At 44.1% G+C, this 21,113-nt stretch overlaps 1 protein-coding gene across 2 annotated transcripts in view; it reads left to right on the top strand.

Annotated features, from left to right (window-relative positions):
* The window catches only part of ALKBH3 (alkB homolog 3, alpha-ketoglutarate dependent dioxygenase), a 59,958-nt gene extending 49,989 nt beyond the window's left edge, over positions 1–9,969 (top strand). For both annotated transcript variants that reach the window (XM_045013200.1, XM_045013199.1), the window contains exons 9-10: positions 5,420–5,518; positions 9,542–9,969. In XM_045013200.1, coding sequence (XP_044869135.1) covers positions 5,420–5,518; positions 9,542–9,634 — 192 coding nt within the window. In that variant the 3' untranslated portion in view covers positions 9,635–9,969. The remainder of the gene's footprint in view (positions 1–5,419; positions 5,519–9,541) is intronic.
* The last annotated feature ends 11,144 nt before the right edge of the window (positions 9,970–21,113 follow it).

Raw genomic sequence — 21,113 nt, 5'->3', positions numbered from 1 at the left:
CTGACGCTCTTCTCCTTCCTGATACTGAGTCTTACCCACCTTCAAAGAAGACTTCTGGGTCTTCTCATGCTGAGAAGCCCTGTTTGGTATCAGCCTTGACATCCAGTACAGAGCCCTTTTGACTTAAGGACTCTGCAAGGAGATCAGTATCAACACCAACTCCCTTGGTACTAGCTCTTCTGGTACCGCATGCTCTTAACAGGCCAAGAGCTTAGAGAACATAGAGATTGCTTCCTCATGCCACCTCTGGTACAGGCAGCTACATCACAGCAGGCAGCCCAACAACTCACCTCACCAGTACTGAGCTCATTGCTGCTCCCACAAGACTTCTTTATCCTTCAGGAACCCAACTCTCCTCTTTTGGCCAGTATCAAAAGGGATCACCTGGTGGTACCGTTAGACCAGCAAGTATCCACTCTCCCTGTGGCACCCACCTGACCACCAGTCTTGGCCATCTCCAGTACAGATTCCACCTCCAGTACCAAAGTGGCTTCCAGTCCCCAAGAAGAAGGGAGGATGGAGGCCAGTCTTACACCTCAGAGTGCTAAATCTGTAAAAATGGAAGCACTTTCACTTCCGGTTCACCCAAAGAGGGACCGTCCCCATCGGAGTCCCACCTCACTTGTATACTCAACTACCAGTTGTGCTTAAGGACCTCTGGCCTGTTGGTGAGCTCCAAGAAGAGCCACTTCGAACCTGTTAAGACTTTTCACTGTCTTGCGGGCGGAGTTTCCACTTTCACACACCTCACAGCATACAGATTCCTTCGGAGCCCAAGGATATGTACAGCACAGGTGCAGACCCACAGACGTTGTTCCCAAAAATCTCTATCAAAAGCACATGTGTATCTGAAGTGGAGTATCTATAGGAACAACACATTTTGAAGAACTGCAGTTACTGTACAGGTAAATAGCCTCTCCTGGGTATTTATCAAACCATTCATTGTCCTCTGTGACTTGTCTGCAATATAGAGTTGTTCTGGATTAGCTATCTCAATAACTCTGTGTGGATGCTCTAATTCTGCAATAAATGTCCACACGTGGCATCACTGAAGGACATTTATTCCAGAATTAGAGCATCCATACATGGAGTTTTTTGGGAATAGTTATTCCTGTATAACTCCATGTGTAGGTATCTGAAAGTTGAGGTCTTGTTACACTTGTTGTTTCACAAACAGTGGTGTATCAGTGTGAGGCAACTATCCATTTGCTTCAGGCTGGATAGAATCTTATTCTAATAACCGTCTTCTAGTCTAAGTTGTGCTACAATGTTTCAAAATAACATGGGCTACACTTGTCTTGCAGCTACAGTAGTCTTTCAGATGACACAATAAGTTGTGGCCTGTCTTATCTCTTTCCCCTGAAGCACAGCTCCATTTTATCTGATGTTTTCCATTCTACTAGTGACAGGCTGTGTTTAATTCACTTGGGAGTAATTGCCATCTTGAGCAAGGGCTGGAACATTTTAGCAATGCCTTCCTTAATCTCCTCCAGGCCAACTGCAATGAGTGTAATTTTAGGGGCCTGCACCAACCATTATAAGAAACAGGAGGAGAGACTGCCTCTGTAATTATAAGTAAATAAGTGAAATGGGAAAAAACAACTTGAGCATCTGTTCTGTGTGTCTATATGATTGTGCTCTACAGTAGTTAGGGGGGGACTTAAGGCTGGAGTGAGGGAGGGGGTCAGGGCTCTGGGCTGGGCGTGCAGGCTCGGGTGGGGCTGGGGATGAGGGGCTTGGGGTGTAGGAAGGGCCTCTGGGTTGGGGGGGGCTCAGGGCTGGGGATTGGGGCCCAGGGTTGTGGTGCAGGCTTACCTCGGGTGGCTCCTGGTCAGAGGTGCAGCGAGGGTGCTAAGGCAGGCTTCCTGCCTGTCCTGGCACCATGGACCATGCTGCGCCCTAGAAGTGGCCAGCAACAGATCCAGCTCTTAGGCGGAGGCATGCAAGCAGCTTCTTGCAGCTCTCGCCCACAGGCATCACTCCCCAAGTTCCCATTGGCTGTGAGTGCAGAGCTCGTGCTTGGTGTGGGCTCAGCACGTGGAGCCCCGTGACCCCCCGCCTAGGAGCCGGATCTGCTGCTCGCCACTTCCGGGGTGCAGCGCGGTGTCAGAACAGTTAGGGACTAGCCGGTCAGCACCGCCAACGGGACTTTTAACGGCCCAGTCGGCAGTGCTGACCAGAGCTGCCACAACCCAGTGTTTTGCATTCCCGCTGTCGTGACCCACAGTTTGAAAACCACTCGTCTACAGGGACACTGTCAATGTTTAGAATCTTAAAACATGACCTACGTTTTTTCTTGATCTGTTTACAGTCACAGTATATATTTTTCATGAACAACTAATTGATTCAGTGTTTTCTCCCTTGCTGTCTTCTCCTACGCCCAAATCCTACAGGGAAAAAAGTCAGTAGCTCAGTCCTCAGAAGTGACCTTACAAGCCAACTGTTGGAAAGACCCTAAAATTAACAATTCATTATGTGAACAGTGTGGGGAAGCTGCAATAACAAAGCCATGTTTTGTGCAGACTAGTCCTTGGAACTGAACCTGCAATGACAAACTAGTACGTGTCTTTGCAGTGCAACACTTTTTAAAAAAAAATTATAAAGACAGATTTCAGTTTCATGTTTCCCAACATTTGTTATAAACAAAAAATAAAAACATCTTGAGTCTGTCCTTTTTAATAGTAGTTCTTCAGTTTAAAGCAGACACTCTATAGCTGAATTTCTACCTTAAACCTCCCTGAATATCTCATTTCAGAAAAGCTTTACACATTTATTAGACAGGGATGGTAAAATTGTCAGTAGTGGTGCAGACAAGGCAGAAGAGTTCAATAAATATTTCAGTTCTGTATTTGCAAAGAAGCTGGATGATGTCACAGTTTGCAGTGATAATTACACACTTTCCGCTATTCTAACAGTAAGTACAGAGAATGTTACACAGACTGCTAACGCTAAACATTTTCAGATCTGAAAGACCAGATAATTTGTACCCAAGAGTTTGAAAAGAATTGATGTGGAGCTCTCTGAGCCATTGATGTTGATATTTTACAAAACTTTTGGAATCCTGATGAAGTCCAAGAAGACTGGGAAAAAAGTTAATGTGTCAATATTTTAAAAGGGTAAACAGGATGACCCAGGTAACTATAGGCCACTTAGCCTAACATGGATCCCAAGTAAAATCACGCAAAGCCTGATATGGGGTACAGTCAATAAAGAATTAAAATATGGCAGCATAATTAATACCGCTCCATGTGGTTCATGGAATATAGGTCTTGGCAAACAATCTTGACAGCATTTTTTGATTATATAACAAGTTTGGTTGACAAGATAACTGTTGGCATAATAGACGTCTGTAAGACATTTGATTTAGAACTGCACGACATTCTGATTTTAAAAATTAGCACTATACTAGAGTTCAAACCGATCACCAGAGGGGTGAGAACAGGCATTGTGGGACACCTCTCAGAGGCCAATCGCATCCCTGGCACCGCAGCGCTGTAGCTCCAGCACAGAAAGCTCTACGCCTCTCGTCGGGGTGATTTTTTTTTTTTAGAGCGCTAGTGCGCTGGGAGCCACGCCCCTCGTGGAGGTGGGTTTTTTTACAACGCTGGTGCTGCGACTACACAGCCACGTTAAAAAGCTGCCACGGTAGCGCTTTAACATTGCTAGTGAGGACGTGCCATATGCCTTTTCCATGCCCATGTGCTGTGAAGCTTGTGTTTGGAACACAGGAAGTACAAGCCACATGGCAAGAGGAATATAATGGGCAGCTGCACCAGCTCCATTTTGTCTTCAGTCCTGCTTCTTACCTCTGGAGTAACTTTGCTACAAACTGAATCTCTGAACAAAGGACTGAATGACCCATTCAAGTTGTGAATGTATTCCAGAGGGACTTTCAAGCCAGCAAACTCACCAATACTGCTAAGACCCTGATACATGGACTTTGAATCTTTGTACGTATGTGACTTTTTTACCATTTAACATCTCTCTTCTTGTTCTTTTTAATAAACCTTTAGTTTTAGAGACTAAAGGATTGGCTGGCAGTGTGATATTTTGGGTAAGATCCAACCTAATACTGACCTGGCAATGTGGCTGGACCTTTGGGGTCAGAAGAACATTTTATATAGTGGCAGAGTTTTAAAATAACTTCTCACTGTACTGGACCTATGTGCTGACTGGGAGCCAGAGAAGTGGAATGCAATAAGGGAGCTGTGTGATTTCCCCCCCGCCCTTTTTTTTCACTTCTTGATAACCAGTGTGGGGGATCAGAAGCACAGTTTGTGACTGGTTGGGGAGTTTAACTTCATTGTTATCCACCAGTCTTGGGAGTATCTTCGCAGCTTTTCTCAGCCTGCCCTGACTTTGGCATTTCCAGTGAGGGCTACCCCAGGTGCACAGGGTCACCTATGCGTCTTAATACAGATAAACACAGGTCCTGCATTGAGGAACCAAGAATGTAGGTCACTTATGAGATGTAGGACTGTATTTTGGAAAGCAATAACTCAGACAGGACTTTAAGGATCATAGTGGATAACCAATTGAATGTGAGTTGGCAGTGCAATGTGGTGACAAAGAAAGCAAATGCAATCTTTGGATGTATAGTCAGGGGACGAATGAGTAGAAGTACAGTTGAAAGGTGTTACTACCATTGTATATGGCATTTGTGACACCAATGCTAGAATAGTGTGTCCAATTCTGATGACCACTCTTTTAAAAGAATGTTGATAAATTGAAAAGGATTGTGAAGAGTTACAAGCCTGATATGAGATCTGAAAAACCTGCCTCACAAAGAGAATAAAGAAACTTAATCTATTTATCTTAACAAAATGAAATTTAAGAGGTTCGTGATTTACAAGAACCTACATGGGGAGATTTTGCATAGTAGAGGGCTCCTTAATCTAACAGACAAAAGCAGAACAAAATATATAATGGATAGACGCTGAAGCTAGACAAATTCAGATTAGAAATAAGGCATGATTTCTTTTAGAGAGGTTAATTAACCATTGGAACAATTTACGCTAGGGATGTGGTGGATTCTCCATTACTTGAAGTCTTTAAAGCAAGGTCGAATGGCTATCTAAATTATATGCTGTATTCTAACTCAGCTGGAAGTGATGGGCTTGATGCAGGAATCACTTGGTGAAATTCTAGGTGTTATGGATGAGGTCAGACTAACTAATCATAATAGTTCCTTCTGGCCTTAAAATTTATGAACCTTGGTGAAATATAGCTGCTGCCTGGCAGTAACACAGGGAGTGGTATAACTGCTCTTCATGATGCAATGAGAACCTTATCAGACCAAAGTCTTAATTGATAATTTGTTGAGGGACCCCTTTCATGTTTTAAGCTCTGATGTGGTTTCCCCTAATGCAGTGTTTCCCTCTTCTGCACATACTTCTGTATTTTTATTTCTTCTTTCTAGGAAGAGAATGGGGACTATACTTATGTGGAAAGAGTGCGGATCCCATTGCCTCATGGAACTTTACTGATGATGGAGGGAGCTACCCAGGAAGACTGGCAGGTGAGAATACTTGAGCAACATGAACAAGCTTTTTTTTCCCATCGTGGTATAGTTTTCTGGATTTCCACAAACTACGCCAGTGGGGACATGAGTTACTGGGAAAGCTATTGGGAGATGTGTGTTATGCAATAACGTGACGCTTCACTATATATTAACAGTGCTTTCCGTCCAAGGATCTCAATGCATCCCACAAAATTTATGGCTTAAGTTGAACAGCATCTCTGCAAGATCAATAAGTGATGTATATCAGAGGGGTAGCCGTGTTAGGCTGTATCCACAAAAACAACAAGGAATCCGGTAGCACCTTAAAGACTAACAGATTTATTTGGTCATAAGATTTCATGGGTAAAAATCCTCACTTCTTCAGATACATGGAGTGAAAATTACAGATATATAAATATACTGGCACATGGAGAAGGGAGTTACCTTACAAGTGGAGAACCAGTGTTGACAAGGCCAATTCAGTCAGAGTAGATGTGGTCCACTCCCAATAACTGATGAGTAGGTGTCAATACCAAGAGAGGGAAAATTGCTTTTATAGTGAGCCAGCCACTCCCAGTCCCTGTTCAACACCAAATTAATGATGTTAAGTTTTCAAATGAATTGTAGCTCTGCAGTTTCTCTTTGAAATCTGTTTTTGAAGGTTTTTTGTTGAAGTATGGCTACTTTTAAATCTGTTATAGAATGTCCAGGGAGATTGAAGTGTTCTCCTACTGGCTTTTGTGTATTACTGTTCCTGATGTCTGATTTGTGTCCATTTATTCTTCTACGTAGAGACTCTCTGTGTGGTTTGGCCAGTGTACATTGCAGAGGGGCATTGCTGGCACATAATGGCATATATCACATTAGTAGATGTGCAGGTGAATGAGCCCTTGATGGTGTGGCTGATGTGGTTGGTGTCACTACAGTAGATATGGGGACAGAGTAGGCAATGGGGTTTGTTACAGGGATTGGTTCCTGGGTTAGTGCTTCTGTGGTGTGGTGGGTAGTTGTTGGTGAGTATTTGCTTCAGGTTGGGGGGCTGTCTGAAAACGAGGATTGGGCTGCCTCCCAAAGTCTCTGAGAGTGAGGGATCGTTTTCCAGGATAGGTTGTAGATTGCTGATGATGTGCTGAAGAGATTTTTAGCTGGGGGCTGTACATGTTGGCCACTGGTGTTCTGTTATTTTCCTTGTTGGACCTGTCCTGTAGTAGGTGACTTCTGGGTACCCGTCTCGCTCTGTCAATCTGTCTCCTCACTTTCCCAGGTGGGTATTGTAGTTTTAAGAATGCTTGATAAAGATCTTGTAGGTGTTTGTCTCTGTCTGAGGGATTGGGATTGGAGCAAATGCAGTTGTATCCTGGGGCTTGGCTGTAGACAGTGGATCGTGTGATGTGTCCTGGATGGAAGCTGGAGGCATGTAGGTAAGTATAGCGGTCAGTAGGTTTCCAGTATAGAGTAGTGTTTATGTGACCATCACTTATTTGCACTGTAGTGTCCAGGAAGTGGATCTCTTGTGTGGACTGGTCCAGGCTGAGGCTGATGGTGGGGTGGAAATTGTTGAAATCCAGGTGGAATTCTTCAAGGGCCTCCTTCCTATGGGTCCATATGATGAAGATGTCATCAGTGTAGCGCAAATAGAGGAGGGCCGCTAGGGGATGAAAGCTGAGGAAGCGTTGTTCTAAGTAAGACATAAAAATGTTGGCATACTGTGGGGCCATGCGGGTACCCGTAGCTGTGCCGCTGACTTGAAGGTATAAGTTGTCCCCAAATCTGAATTGGTTGTGGGTGAGGATAAAGTCACAAAGCTCAGCCACCAGGTGTGCCGTGGCCTCATCAGGGATACTGTTCCTCACAGCTTGTAGTCCATCCTCGTGTGGAATATTGGTGTAAAGAGCTTCTACATCCATGGTGGCCAGGATGGTGTTTTCAGGAAGATCACCGATGCATTGTAATTTCCTCAGGAAGTCAGTGGAGTCTCGAAGATATCTAGGAGTGCTGGTAGCGTAGGGTCTGAGGAGAGAGTCCAAATAGCCAGATAATCCTGCTGTAAGAATGCCAAAGCCTGAGATGATGGGGCATCCAGGATTTCCAGGTTTATGGATCTTGGGTAGCAGATAAAATACCCCTGCTCGGGGCTCTAGGGGTGTCTCTGTGTAGATTTGTTCCCATGCGATAGCAGGGAGTTTTTGAGCAGATGGTGTAGTTTCTTTTGGTACTCCTCATGAGATCGGAGGACAGTGGCCTGTAGAATGTGGTGTTGGAGAGTTGCCTGGCAGCCTCCTGTTCATATTCTGACCTGTTCATGATGACTACAGCATCTCCTGTCCGCCCCTTTAATTATAATATCAGAGTTGTTTCTGAGGCTGTGGGTGGCATTGCGTTCTGTACGGCTGAGGTTATGGGGCAAGTGATGCTGTTTGTTCACAATTTCAGCCTGTGCACATCTGCGGAAGCACTCTATGTAGAGGTCTAGTCTGTCATTTCAACCATCAGGAGGAGTCCACGCAGAGTTCTTCTTCTTGTGGTGTTGATAGGAGAGTTCCTGTGGGTCAGTGCACTGTTTGCTGGTGTCTTCAAAATATTCCTTGAGTCAGAGGCGGCTAAAGTAGGCTTCTAGATCACCGCAGAACTGTATCATGGGCATGGTGGGGCAGAAAGAGAGTCCCCGAAATAGGACAGACTCTTTTGCCGGGCTAAGTGTGTGGTTGGATAGATTAACAATATTGTTGGGTCAGTTAAGGGTACCACTGTGGTAGCCCCCTGTGGCATGTAGAAGTTTAGTTTACTGTCCTTTTTCCTCTGTAGAGAAGTGAAGTGTGCGTTGTAAATGGCTTGTCTCGTTTCTGTAAAGTCCAGCCACGTGGAAGTTTGTGTGGAAGGTTGGTTTTGTATGAGAGTATCCAGTTTTGAGAGCTCACTCTTGATCTTCTCCTGTTTGCTGTATAGGATGCTGATCAGGTGGTTCCTCAATTTCCTTGAGAGTGCATGGCACAATCTCTCACCATAGTCAGTGCAGTATGTCGATTGCAATGGATTTTTTACCTTCAGTCCGTTTGGTATGATGTCCATCTGTTTGTACTTGGAGAGGAAGATGATGTCTGTCTGTACAATACCCACCTGGGGAAGTGAGGAGACAGGTTGACAGATCAAGACGGGTACCCAGAAGTCACCTACTACAGGGTAGGCCCAACAAGGAAAATAACAGAACACCACTGACCATCACGTACGGCCCCCAACTAAAACCTCTCCAGCACATCATCAATGATCTACAACCTATCCTGGAAAACGATCCCTCACTTTCACAGACCTTGGGAGGCAGCCCAATCCTCGCTTACAGACAGCCCCCCAACCTGAAGCAAATACTCACCAGCAACTACCCACCACGCCACAGAAACACTAACCCAGGAACCAATCCCTGTAACAAACCCCGTTGCCTACTCTGTCCCCATATCTACTGTAGCGACACCATCATAGGACCCCACCACATCAGCCACACCATCAGACCACCCTGACTGAATTGGCCTTGTCAGCACTGGTTCTCCACTTGTAAGGTAACTCCCTTCTCTTCATGTGCCAGTATATTTATGCTTGTATCTGTAATTTTCACTCCATGCATCTGAAGAAGTGGGTTTTTTTACCCACAAAAGCTTATACCCAAATAAATCTGTTAGTCTTTAAGGTGCCACCGGACTCCAAGTGATATATAGTGATCACTCCACCCACCTATGTAATGGTCCTGCATTTAGAGAGGCAGTGACGAACACAGTATGCATCTGAAAGTGCATAGGCAACTTAAGAAGACAGAACATAATGAAGTTGTAATTTGGCCTAACCACTCTACTGTTACAAAAAGTTCTGTGGGTTTCTTAATGGCCCTGAGCAGTCAGGACATGGGTTTTATGTCTTATCGAATTCCTGTATTATGAAAAGTGAGTAATGTCACCATCCTGTAAAATGAGGATACAAAATATTTTGTATTTGAATATTAAATGTGTTTTTAATTGTGCAAACTCATATTCTTTTTGTTCATAATGTTTATAGCATCGGGTACCTAAGGAATATCATGCCAGGGAACCACGGATAAACTTGACATTTAGGACCATTTATCCAGACCTTGAGGGAATGCAAAGGTGAATGAAGACAACTGTCTTGGATATTACTGGATATAACATCACAGCTTATCCAAAGCTTCAGACCTTGTGCTGGTTTGCAGCAAGAAGCCATAATAGATTCAGTTACTGTCAAACATCTGATGGGGAGAGGGGAACGGAGCTGTCATCATGGAGAACTGTGACAGTCACAAGTTTCCTGTAACATGCAGATGATACTGTTGTATTTTCAGACATAAGACGCTATTTAATTTTGCTAATTCATAGACTTCGTTTTGTTTGATTTTAAAAAACAATAATGACCTGTCCCTTTGGAGAGAGGTGAAAGTGCTTGCATAAAATTAAAGATATGAGAGTTCACCCATGGGAAAGCAGCTTCAGTGATCAGTGCTTTTTTACCACCACCCCAATACCCCGGCAAAATGTGAATGGGTTTTCATAGCAGAGACAAGTAACAGAAAATAATCCTGTCATACTGCTCTACATTAAACTGTGTAGGTGTGTGTATAAATAATACTTTGCACTTACATAGCACATCAACTCAGAGGTTCTTGGTGCACTTATAATTAAGGCTATGATTTGGTCCTGGTGGCTGCGGAAGTCACGGAATCTGTGACTTCCGCAGACCTCCATGACTGCAGCCTGCAGCAGCTGGGAGCTGCAGGGTACCCCACCGTCCATGGTGGCAGAGAGCTGCAGAATACCCCGTGGCCCAGAGTGGTGGGGAATCCCCCGCTGCTCCCCAGTCTCTGCAGGGAATTTCCCAGAGCTCCCCAGTCCCTGAGACCCCTGGCAGCTCCTCTGCTGCCACTCCCAGCAGGGGAACCCTTGCAGCTCCCCAGCCTGGCGGGGAGGGAGGGGAATCCCCCAGAGGTCTCCAGGCAGCAGGAGATCCCCTGCAGCTCCCCAGCCTCCATGGGCTGGAGTCACTCCCAGTTACTGGGCAGGGGCCGGAGCTTCCAGCCACAGCAGGGCAGGGTGCTGGACCCTTCTCCCCTCCCCATTGGTCATGAACATTTTTAGTAAAAGGGACAGATCACGGCTTCTGTGAATTTTTGTTTATTGCCTGTGACCTATCTGGGACTCTTACTAAAAATATCCATGACAAAATCGTAGCCTTACTTAAATACTATAACCTAGCTCTTACATAGTGCTTTACTCTGTAGATCACAAAGCACTTTACAAAGGAGGTAAGTTGTATTGTTGTTTGCATTACAGTAGCTAGAGGCCCCAACCAAGATCAGGGCTCCTGTGTGCTATGTGTTATACAAACATCTCTTGCCCTAAGCAATAGGTAGGACAGACAAGAGTGTGAGGAGAAACAGGCACAGAAACAAGAAGGGATTTACCCAAAGTCTCACAAGTCAATGACAAATTTGAGTAGAACTCTTATCTCCTGACTACCAGTCAGGTGCCTTACCCCCTAGACTATGTTGCCTTGCTGCTTCACTGGTAACCAATAAAGCTTTACACCACACCGACAAGGTTGAGGAATATTATTTCCATTTTATAAATAGGAAATCTAAGTTGCAAAGAAATTGAGGTCTACATTGTGAAAAGTGGCCAAGGATTGTGGGCGCTTCAGATTTTGAGACTCTGTATTTGAGATACTTAGGGTCTGATTTTTCAGCAGTACTGAGCACTTGCAACTTCCATTGACTTCAGTTGGCGTTATGGGTGTCCAGCACCTCTGAAACTCTGGCCTTGGATATCTCAAATTGGGTGCCCAAAACTCCTGACTATTTTTGAAGATTTGAGCCTAAATTATTTCCCCATTGTCATGAGAACCCCCCACTCCTGACTCCTCATCCTGCTCTGTGACCATTAGAAAATTCTTCTGTATGTATGTGTAATCTCACAAATTCAGATTATAGTGAAAAACACTTCCATCAAACCTCTTGTGTTCCAGACAGGCAAACAGCAGCTAAAACCCAATTCGAGGTAGTCTTGCAGGAACTGTTAAAAGCTTGCCTTGCCTACCTGTCTTGCCTGCTATTGGAACCAATGAATTCATGGTCACTGTTCTGTTAAGCAAAGCCAGATATGCCCATATGTGGCTAAATACTCTCTACAGTTACTTGTTCATCAGCTATGCTAGGCTGCAGGATAGTACATGTTCATTTTCTATGTATTGTGGGACCACAAGCATTGATAAACATTCTCTGTATTGTCTCACATCAGTTAAACTAAGCTTGATGATGCCCCTCTCTGTTGTCAACGTAAGTCAGCATTTAGAAAAAGTCTGCTTCTGATTAGCCAGTGCTATCTGCTGCATTATGGAAGAAAATTGTTCCCTGATGACAACAGTCAAGTGACTAATTGTCTGCTATGCGTAAATTTTCATTTTTACTGGTGATTGTAAAGGATAAACTCTCAAGCCACTGCGGTACTCAAGCTCTAAATTGGGCAGAATTGATTTCTTAGTGAATCACACGAGTATAATACTGTTATGATGTCTGCCTAAAGCACTGTACAGCATTTAAAACTGTATTTCTAAAGTGCATGAATGGTGATGGGAAAGAGTTATTAAAATGAAGGGGTTATGTAGATAAACCCAGGGTTTTTTTAGATGCTTTTTTTGTGTGGGGGGGCGGGGTTCACTCTGGTTTCCTGATGTTATCCTGACTCGGTTTCTTACTTTCAGATGGAAAGGTCTGATAAAACTATAAGAAGTTGGTGTTGAAGGATACAGCCATTTGCTTTGCTTTCTCTTGTCATCTGGTGCTGTGCGCAGATTCCTGGTGCCATGTTGGGTGATGTAGTTCCTACAAAAAGAACTATTTCTCCTTAACCAGGTGCCTGAGTTGACTCCTCCCAGAGGCTTGTACTTATGTCTGTAACTTTCATTGCTGCCCAGCACTACATCCAGGCAGAAGCACAGTCCAATGGTTACTTCAGACAGTGAGCCTTCTCTACTGCTGCCTGTAAAGTGTGAAAAAGGGAAAGGGGACATCAGCCTATTTGAATAAACCGCAAGTGTGTGTTAAGCTTGACAGAGCGCTTACCCTGCCATGTCCAGAGACAGGGCCAGATCCTCAGTTGTGTAAATTGTTGTAGCTCAGTTGAAGTCAATGGAGCTCTGACATTTTACTGTAGCTGGAGGTCTGGCCCATGGATTCTAATCCTACCACTGGCTTCTCTATGCCCATTGTTTGGGGGTTTGATACATTAATGCATGTTTCTCTATTAACTAGTAACATTAAGGTTAGGAATATAAATGCTCAAAAAGTGAGGAAATGGGAGAAGTTAAAATTTCTGTTGTAACATTAACTCAGCCATGCTACACATCCTGTATATTTTGTGGTTTCTGTAAATTCATAAATTCATATTTATGTAGACATTTAGAGATCAATCCAGAAATTGACAATACAACACGCATGCAGTATGTGCAAATTAATAATTACTACAGTATGAGAACCACTGTTTTTGCATTTAAACTCTAGAATCATGAGATTTGTAACCTTAACATAAGTTATATTTTAATTTCCCTGTGGAGTCCGAAAAGAGAAAAATCCTGCTCCTGAGGTGCTGAAAGCTTCACGGTAGAGAGGTCAACTCCTACAGACTTTAAAAGTCAGGCATAAGCACCTACATTCTCTCCTGTGCTGAGATTCAGTTGGTACAGGAGAGTTTAGGGGCTGCTCTAACTTCTGTGCCAGCTGGCTGTTTCCCCTGTGGGGACCACACATCAGTTGAGAATTGGTTGAGTGAAAGTATGCTGCGTCATGCTCTCTCCTGTCCCATACATCGTGTGGGTGGGGTAGTTGGCATAAAGGCTGATTATGCCTCTTTATGCCAGGTGAAAACTTCCCCACACTGGAGAGATAATCAGCTAGCCAGGTAGGGCAACCGTCTACCATTTTGCACTACTTGAGCAGCAGAAAATGGCCAGAATACGCAGAGAGAATCTGGCCCAGAATCTGTTTCTACATTGAAATCTATCTACAGAGGAAGTTTTCTGTGTAGATACTAGCCCTGATAGTTCATAGCTCCCAAAGTTACTATGCACAAAAATAAGATTTCAGTGCTCATAACACTGGTTTAATGTGGGTGGGAAAGTGGGTCCTGACAGCAGAAAGGCCTAGGCCTCACTGAGGATCAGCAAAACTGAAATTTCAAGTAATAAACTTCAGCCATATTTTTTTTCATTCTTTGAGTAAAGCAGCGGCCTAAAATTTATTTTAAATGGAAAATGTTGTATTTTACCTTTTGATAACTCAAAGATAGTTGAAGGGGTTTATCTCTGATTTTACAGATTTGAAAAAAAAATCCCCTCCGAGACTGAATATGAAATATTTCATCCAAAAGACTTTTTTTAGAATTAGAGTATACGCCTCACACACCATAGTGTCTTTCTCTTTCATCCTAGGCCTGTTTAATAGACTACATAGTATTCCCAGGCAAAAACTACAGTAAGAGGGAGTGAAGGTTGAAAATACGTATCGGTAATCTAGGATAAAATGTATTGTAATTATCCCCTAAACAAGCAGAGGATTCAGAGGTGAGGTTAAACTTAAATCCAAACAAGATATGTAAATACTCAGGGCATCCTTAACTTTGCCCTCTAATGACACCATGCAATAAGCATGTGATGATAATCAAGACATTGCAGTGTTTGTGGTCCCAGATTAAAATTGATTTTTGAAGACATTTTAGATTTTTTTCTTTATTTTCCCTTATATTTCTGTGATGGAATTCCCATCTTTTTTCAATTAAAAATGTCATACTTGATCACAAAACAAGAAACTCAGAGAATGTAGCCATATGATATTTACAACAATATGAAGATAGGTACTTATCTAAAAATACATCTTTTTTTAACCTTTTAGGGCCAAATTCCTTAGGATGTGTTGGTTGCTGTACACCACTCTAGAGAAGCCTGAACATGTTGGCCAGTTAAAGTGGGTTTACAGCTGCTTTAGACTGCAGCACATCGTGCATAGTGCACAACACATAGTGCAGCACAATGGGCATTAAAAAATATATATACTTAGGATGCATGGTAATTTTTTGTGCCTTTTTTTTATATAACTGAATGCTTATCTGTCAGCAGAGGCTACTTCATTAAAATCTTCTCCTTTAGAGAAATGTGAAGAATTCTTTCAAAATGGCCATCTCACTTTTTTCAGTTGAAGTGAGGCTATTAGTTGTCCTCCGTTAAGACACCCTCTGTCAAAATGGCTGCTACCTCCTATTGTTCCAAATGCATGAAACCAAGCTCCCCAGAGGGATGGTGAAGAGAAGTAGGATAATAGAGGCAGTGGCCATCTGTGGTACAGGTGGGCTCTGGCCTCTCTCTCCCATTGAGAACAATGCAAAATGGTGGCCATTTTGAAACTAGCAGTGACTGATCCACAGTCATACAGCAAGTTAATGGCTTAGACCACATCAATACTTCCTGTCTCTGTATTCTTTGTAACTACTTATTCCTCTAGTTCTTGCATTGAGTACTCCTGTATAAACCTCTTGATGAGGTTTAGGTTGCATGTGAAACTACCTTGGGGTTTTATATTGTTCCCCATCACTGTAGTATCTGAGCATCTTCCATGTAAAATCCATAGTAATAGTATGGTTCTAGGGGGCTTCATGGAGCCCCTGACGTGTGTCTTTTTATGGAAAAATCTCTGTTTGAGGATAGGCTGGTTTTAGATTTACTTCATTTGTACCATGTCAGATTAATTCCCTCCATTTTTATTTTTCTCCCTTTGGGACTGATAGATGTGGCCAAGTTACCTCCTGAACACTAATTCACAGAGAGGTGGGACAGCAGTGAAGGGGTTAAGCTGAAGAGCCCCATGCAGCAGTCCTGGCAGAAAGGGGTAGATTTTCATCATAGGGTTTAGGACAAGTGACAGATGATAGGTGCTCGTGCAGCCCAGAATATCCTCCTTAAGTGTTGGCACCACTGACTTGGCTAAAAAGCATTTAACACTAGCTTTGCCTTTTCTGGTAATAAACACTTTCAGCCTCGAAATGGAAGCTGCATTACTTTTTTTTTTTGTAAGTGCTCTTTTTAAATGCTCATGGTTTCCATAGCAACCCATTCAATTTGTTTAAATGGGAGCTAACTGGCCCATCCTCCCTTCACCAGCCTTCTGCTGAAAACATGCCTGTTGTCCCATTTTTCGCCAAGCCGGAGGGCAACTTTGGTGCATTTATTGCGTCAGCAATGAAGGCTTTTTGTGAAGGGTTCACTCTCCTCAGGGTTGCTTCAGAAACTGCTGAATCATTCAGCTGGGCAGATGCCAGACTTCTGTTGCTTTGCTTGTTGGCCTATTTGATCTGCCTATTTCTTGATCCTTCTAACATTCATCTCAGCTACTTTTAAAAGGAGGTTGGGGCTGTATGTCAATGGCCTTTGAGCAAGAAGGAAATGGGCTTCCTGGTGTGATTCCTCAGGACAGTTACGATTCCTTCCTTAATTACAGGAAAATGGGGCTGTAATGAAGTTTAAGGAGGGGGAAATATGAAGGGGAGGGTCTTGCACAAAGTAGTAGTTTGATTTAGATTCCTTAGTTGAATGATTTGCTATTATACACCTGGAAGCACCATTATGGCAAATCAATACTAGTCTCCACTCTGCAATCACAAGGTATTGACCACATGGGATATGTTCACCTGATCCTAACAGAAGAGACTGCTCTGATGCGCCACTAGAAGATTTCTTCCCACAAAGCCCCTGGGCACACAGTTTAACCCTGTGCATTTGAATGCTATTGTTGTTTGTATCATAGTAGATCTCAGAGGTCTCAACCAAGAGTAGGGCCCCTTTCCTTTAGGTGCTATATAAACACGGTAAGAAACAGTTCCTGCCCTGAAGACCTTTCACTCTAAAGAAGACAGATAAAGGGCGAGAGAAGAAACAGAGGCACAAAGAGAAGTGACTTGTCCAAGGTCAGAGCAGATGAATTCTCGATCCAGGACTCCTGAGTGCAGTGCCTTGTCCACTAGGTCACACTGCTTCTTACGTGCTCAGTGTTTCCCTCTGCACCTTGCTCTCTCAGGCAGAGCTGTGCTCGATATCTAGTCCATGGCAAGAAAAGAGACAGCTTATCTTTACAGTGCTCCTTCAAAGTGAAATAGCAGAAGGAAATAAACCCCAAAACACAGGCACCTTGTTTATTTGTGGAGGCAGCAGAAGGGGGATTAGCAAACCTTGGTTGGTGGTGTTTTCTGAGCGGAAGTGATGCACAGAGCTGGGCTCCTATGTTATATAATCAACATGCACTTAACCCACCTACTTAACATGAGTAGGGGAGGGGGAGGAGGCAAGCGTGTGGGTAGGAAGGTGCTTGACAATCTGTGTGCATGATGGAATATGCCAGCAACTGCATTTACGCAGTGAGAATGAGGCCTTCCTAGCTTAAGAGCTAGAGTAGGTTGCCTCCCTTGGTCAGCCTGACAAACCATTGTGCTTCCAGCCCTAGCACAAAGAAGGCTTTGAAGTAAGGTTTTGCCTGCTGCATGCAGGGGTGAGCTTTCCTCTTCCTGCCTTGATGATGCTGTTAGCAGTCAGAGAGAGAACTGAAACGTGCTGATTTCAATCTCAATAAATTGCTCTGTACAGTACTTTTCACAGGTGTAAGATGTCAGTTAATTTTTCAGTGACCCAGTCACCTCTTCAGCCAGCTCCTAGCTTGGCTGCCTCATTTAGATCAGAATGGCTCTATTTCATCTCTATAACTCCCCTCTCCCCCAGCCCCCGCTATTCTTACCAAGCTGATTTCAGAACTTGGGGAGCAATGGAGTTTCTAATCTGACAATGTTTTTTCATTCCTGCTTGTCAGCATTAGCCTCACACTAGATGCTCTCAGGGCAGGACTTTGGTTGCCAGAGCCATCATCATTCAGGCATTTACTTATTCTGTTTTTAGTTCTTTAAAGCTGCTGCTGCTCCTATTTGTAAAGTGCATTTAAAATCTAAAGGTTTTAAAGAAGGAGGGAGAGGCTCAACCACAGTCCATGGGAGATGATTCACAGACTCCTTCATCTCATTGACAGGAAATTTCTGAGGTTTTTATCACACACAACAGTTAATTTCTCTTCAAATAAATCAAAACTGCTTCAGGCCACTTTTACATTATGTTTTGAATGCTAAATATGGTTTATTATGTGTTGAGTGCTCTCTGGGCTCAGCATTGTGCAACCCATGGAAGAAGACATGAGAGAGGCACTTTTGAAAAGTTTAAGATGCATTTGCAAGAGTGATTTAGGAACCTAAGGCCTTGTCTATAAGGGAATTTTTGGGGACAGGGGTATAACCTAAGGTGTGAATTTAATCCAGCATAGTTTTATACCGGTATAAGGCCCCATCTGGACACCCTTAAGGCTTATCTACATATACAGCACTGCAGCAGTGCCGCCATAGCACGTCTGGTGAAGATGCCCTATGCTGACGGGAGAGCTCTCCATCGGCATAATAAAACCACCTCCACGAGAGGTGGTAGCTGCGTCGGCAGGAGAAGCTCTCCCACCAACAAAGCGCTGTCCACACCGATGTTTATGTTGGTGTAACTTATGTCGCTCGGGGTAGTTTATTCACACCTCTGAGTGACATAAATTATGCCAACATAAGCTGTAGTGTAGACATAGCCTAAGTCCGGTAAAAGGTGCCTTGTGTTTGGTTTAGCATAGGACAGAGGTTCTCAAATTGTGGTCCATGGACCATAGGGTGACCAGATGTCCCAATTTTATAGGGACAGTCCTTATATTTGGGGCTTTGTCTTATATAGGTGCCTATTACTCCCCCCACCCCATGTCCTGATTTTTCACAGTTGTTGTCTGGTCACCCTAGTGGACCACCAGTGGTCCACAGATAGTTCCCTCTAAGGTGTGCGCCTGGGTGGCCGCACACGAGAGAATGAAGGGCCACCCACCTAATTAGTGGAGCCACATAGGCATGGCTCCACTAATTAGGTGCCTGGACCCTGGAGAAGACGCACATATATGGTGAGGTGGTGGCCTTGGGGGGAATAGGGGATAGCTTGGAGGGGGCAGTGGGGTGAAAAGAGGGAGTTGGGGGAATTTGAGATGTGCAGGGCTGCGGCAGACAGAGAAAGAGGCGACTTTCCCCAGCTCCAAGGCTTCGGCTGCCAGGGAGAGACCCCCTCCTTCCCAGCCCCATCTCGGGGGTTGCTGCAGTGGAGGAGAGAGGGCACATCCATTGCATTAGAAAGGTAAGACTACTGGTATTAAAATATGAGTTGGTGCTTATATTTGTAGAACAAAAAAAGTTTATTATAAGGGTTTTTTTTACAAGAGTTAGCTAACAGTACAAACAACATTTGGAAAGATCATTAAGATCATTTGGAAAGATCTACCAAGATCCTCAGCAATTTTCAAGTGGTCTGCAGAAAAAAAAGTTTGGGAACCACTGGCATAGAGATTCTCAAACTTCATTGCCCTGCAACCCCCTTCTGACAACAAAAATTACTACACGACCCCTGAACCTGCCCGAGCCCCACCACCCCAAGCAGGGGGCCAAAGCCCAAGGGTTTCAGCTCTGGGCAGGTGGCCTGTAACCTGAGCCCCAACATGCGGGGCTGAAGCCGAAACCTGAGCCCTGCCACACAGGGCTGAAGCCCTTGTACTTTGGCTTCAGCACTGGGCAGTGGGGCTCGGGCTTCGGCTTTGGCCCTGGGCCCCAGCAAATCTAATGTCAGCTCTGGTGACCCCAATTAAAATAAGGTCATGACCCACTGTGGGGTCCCAACTCACAGTTTGAGAACCCTGGTTTAGCGTGTGTCTCTTGGGGAAAGGGTTTCAGCTCAATCATAAAAAGCCACTTTTGTGCTGGAATAAGAGTGCCCACACAGTAGGGTTATATCTGTACTACTATACCAGTATAACTGGTAAATCTTTCCTGTGTAGGCAAAGCCTTAGACTTTGTCTACACTGGAACGTCTTCGGCAAAACTTTTGTCATTCAGGGGTGTTTAAAAAAAAAACCCCACGAATGACAAATTTTACTGACGAAAAGCATCGGTGTGAACAGCGCCTGACAACGCCGCTGCTGTTTGAGCGCTCTCCTGTTGACAAACAGCAGCTACACTGTGCCTTTTAGTGACACGGCTGTAGTGGCACAGCTGTGTCGCTAAAAGGTGTGTAGTGTAGACAAAGCCTTAGTCCCACTGACTTTCAGTGAGAACTAGGCTCCTGAATCACTTTGATGCTTTTGAAAATATTACCTGCTGTCCCTGTTTTATGTGATATCTCTCCCTATGCCTAAAGAATTACTTCAAAGGCACCTGTGACTATGGTATCCAAGTGTAGCATTGAAAAATCCCTAATCAAGAGTCTTACAATCAAAATTATACAAACAATACGGTTCAGATACATGCTATGGCAGATGCCCCAACAAAGGGCCAGTCTTGTAATGTTGCAATTTGTTTGTTTCTTCCAACAACTATATTGTTAAGAAGCTATTTGAGTGGAGAAAGGTGCTTGGTTGTTAGAGCTGATGGGAAATTTTCTGACTGAATAATTTTCCATCAGAAAATGGTGATTCCAGGGAACCAAATATCAGAGGGGTAGCCGTGTTAGTCTGGATCTGTAAAAGCAGCAAAAAGTCCTGTGGCACCTTATAGACTAACAGACGTATTGGAGCATGAGCCTTCGTGGGTGAATACCCACTTCGTCAGATGCAGGTAGTGGAAATTTCCAGGGGCAGGTATATATATGCAAGCAAGAAGCAGGCTAGAGATAACGAGGTTAGTTCAATCAGAGAGGATGAGGCCCTCTTCTAGAAGTTGAGGTGTGAACACCAAGGGAGGAGAAACTGCTTTTGTAGTTGGCTAGCCATTCACAGATCCCTCACTTTCACAGACCTTGGGTGGCAGGCCAGTCCTCACCCACAGACAACCTGCCAACCTGAAGCATATTCTCACCAGTAACTGCACTCCGCACCATAGTAACTCTGACTCAGGAATCAATCCATGCAACAAACCTCGATGCCAACTCTGCCCACATATCTACACCAGCGACACCATCACAGGACCTAACCAGATCAGCCACAACATCACCGGTTCATTCACCTAAACGTCCACCAATGTAATATACGCCATCATACAATGCCCCTCTGCTATGTACATTGGCCAAACTGGACAGTCCCTACGTAAAAGGATAAATGGACACAAATCAGATATTAGGAATGGCAATATACAAAAACCTGTAGGAGAACACTTCAATCTCCCTGGACACACAATAGCAGATTTAAAGGTAGCCATCCTGCAGCAAAAAAACTTCAGGACCAGACTTCAAAGAGAAACTGCTGAGCTTCGGTTCATCTGCAAATTCGACACCATCAGCTCAGGATTAAACAAAGACTGTGAATGGCTTGCCAATTACAAAAGCAGTTTCTCCTCCCTTGGTGTTCACACCTCAACTGCTAGAAGAGGGCCTCATCCTCCCTGATTGAACTAACCTCATTATCTCTAGCCTGCTTCTTGCCTGCATATTAATACCTGCCTCTGGAAATTTCCACTACATGCATCCGACGAAGTGGGTA

This window comes from Mauremys mutica, chromosome 4 (genome assembly GCF_020497125.1).
Source record: "Mauremys mutica isolate MM-2020 ecotype Southern chromosome 4, ASM2049712v1, whole genome shotgun sequence".
Classification (NCBI taxonomy): domain Eukaryota; kingdom Metazoa; phylum Chordata; order Testudines; family Geoemydidae; genus Mauremys; species Mauremys mutica.
This window is presented reverse-complemented; position numbering and strand designations above follow the sequence as displayed.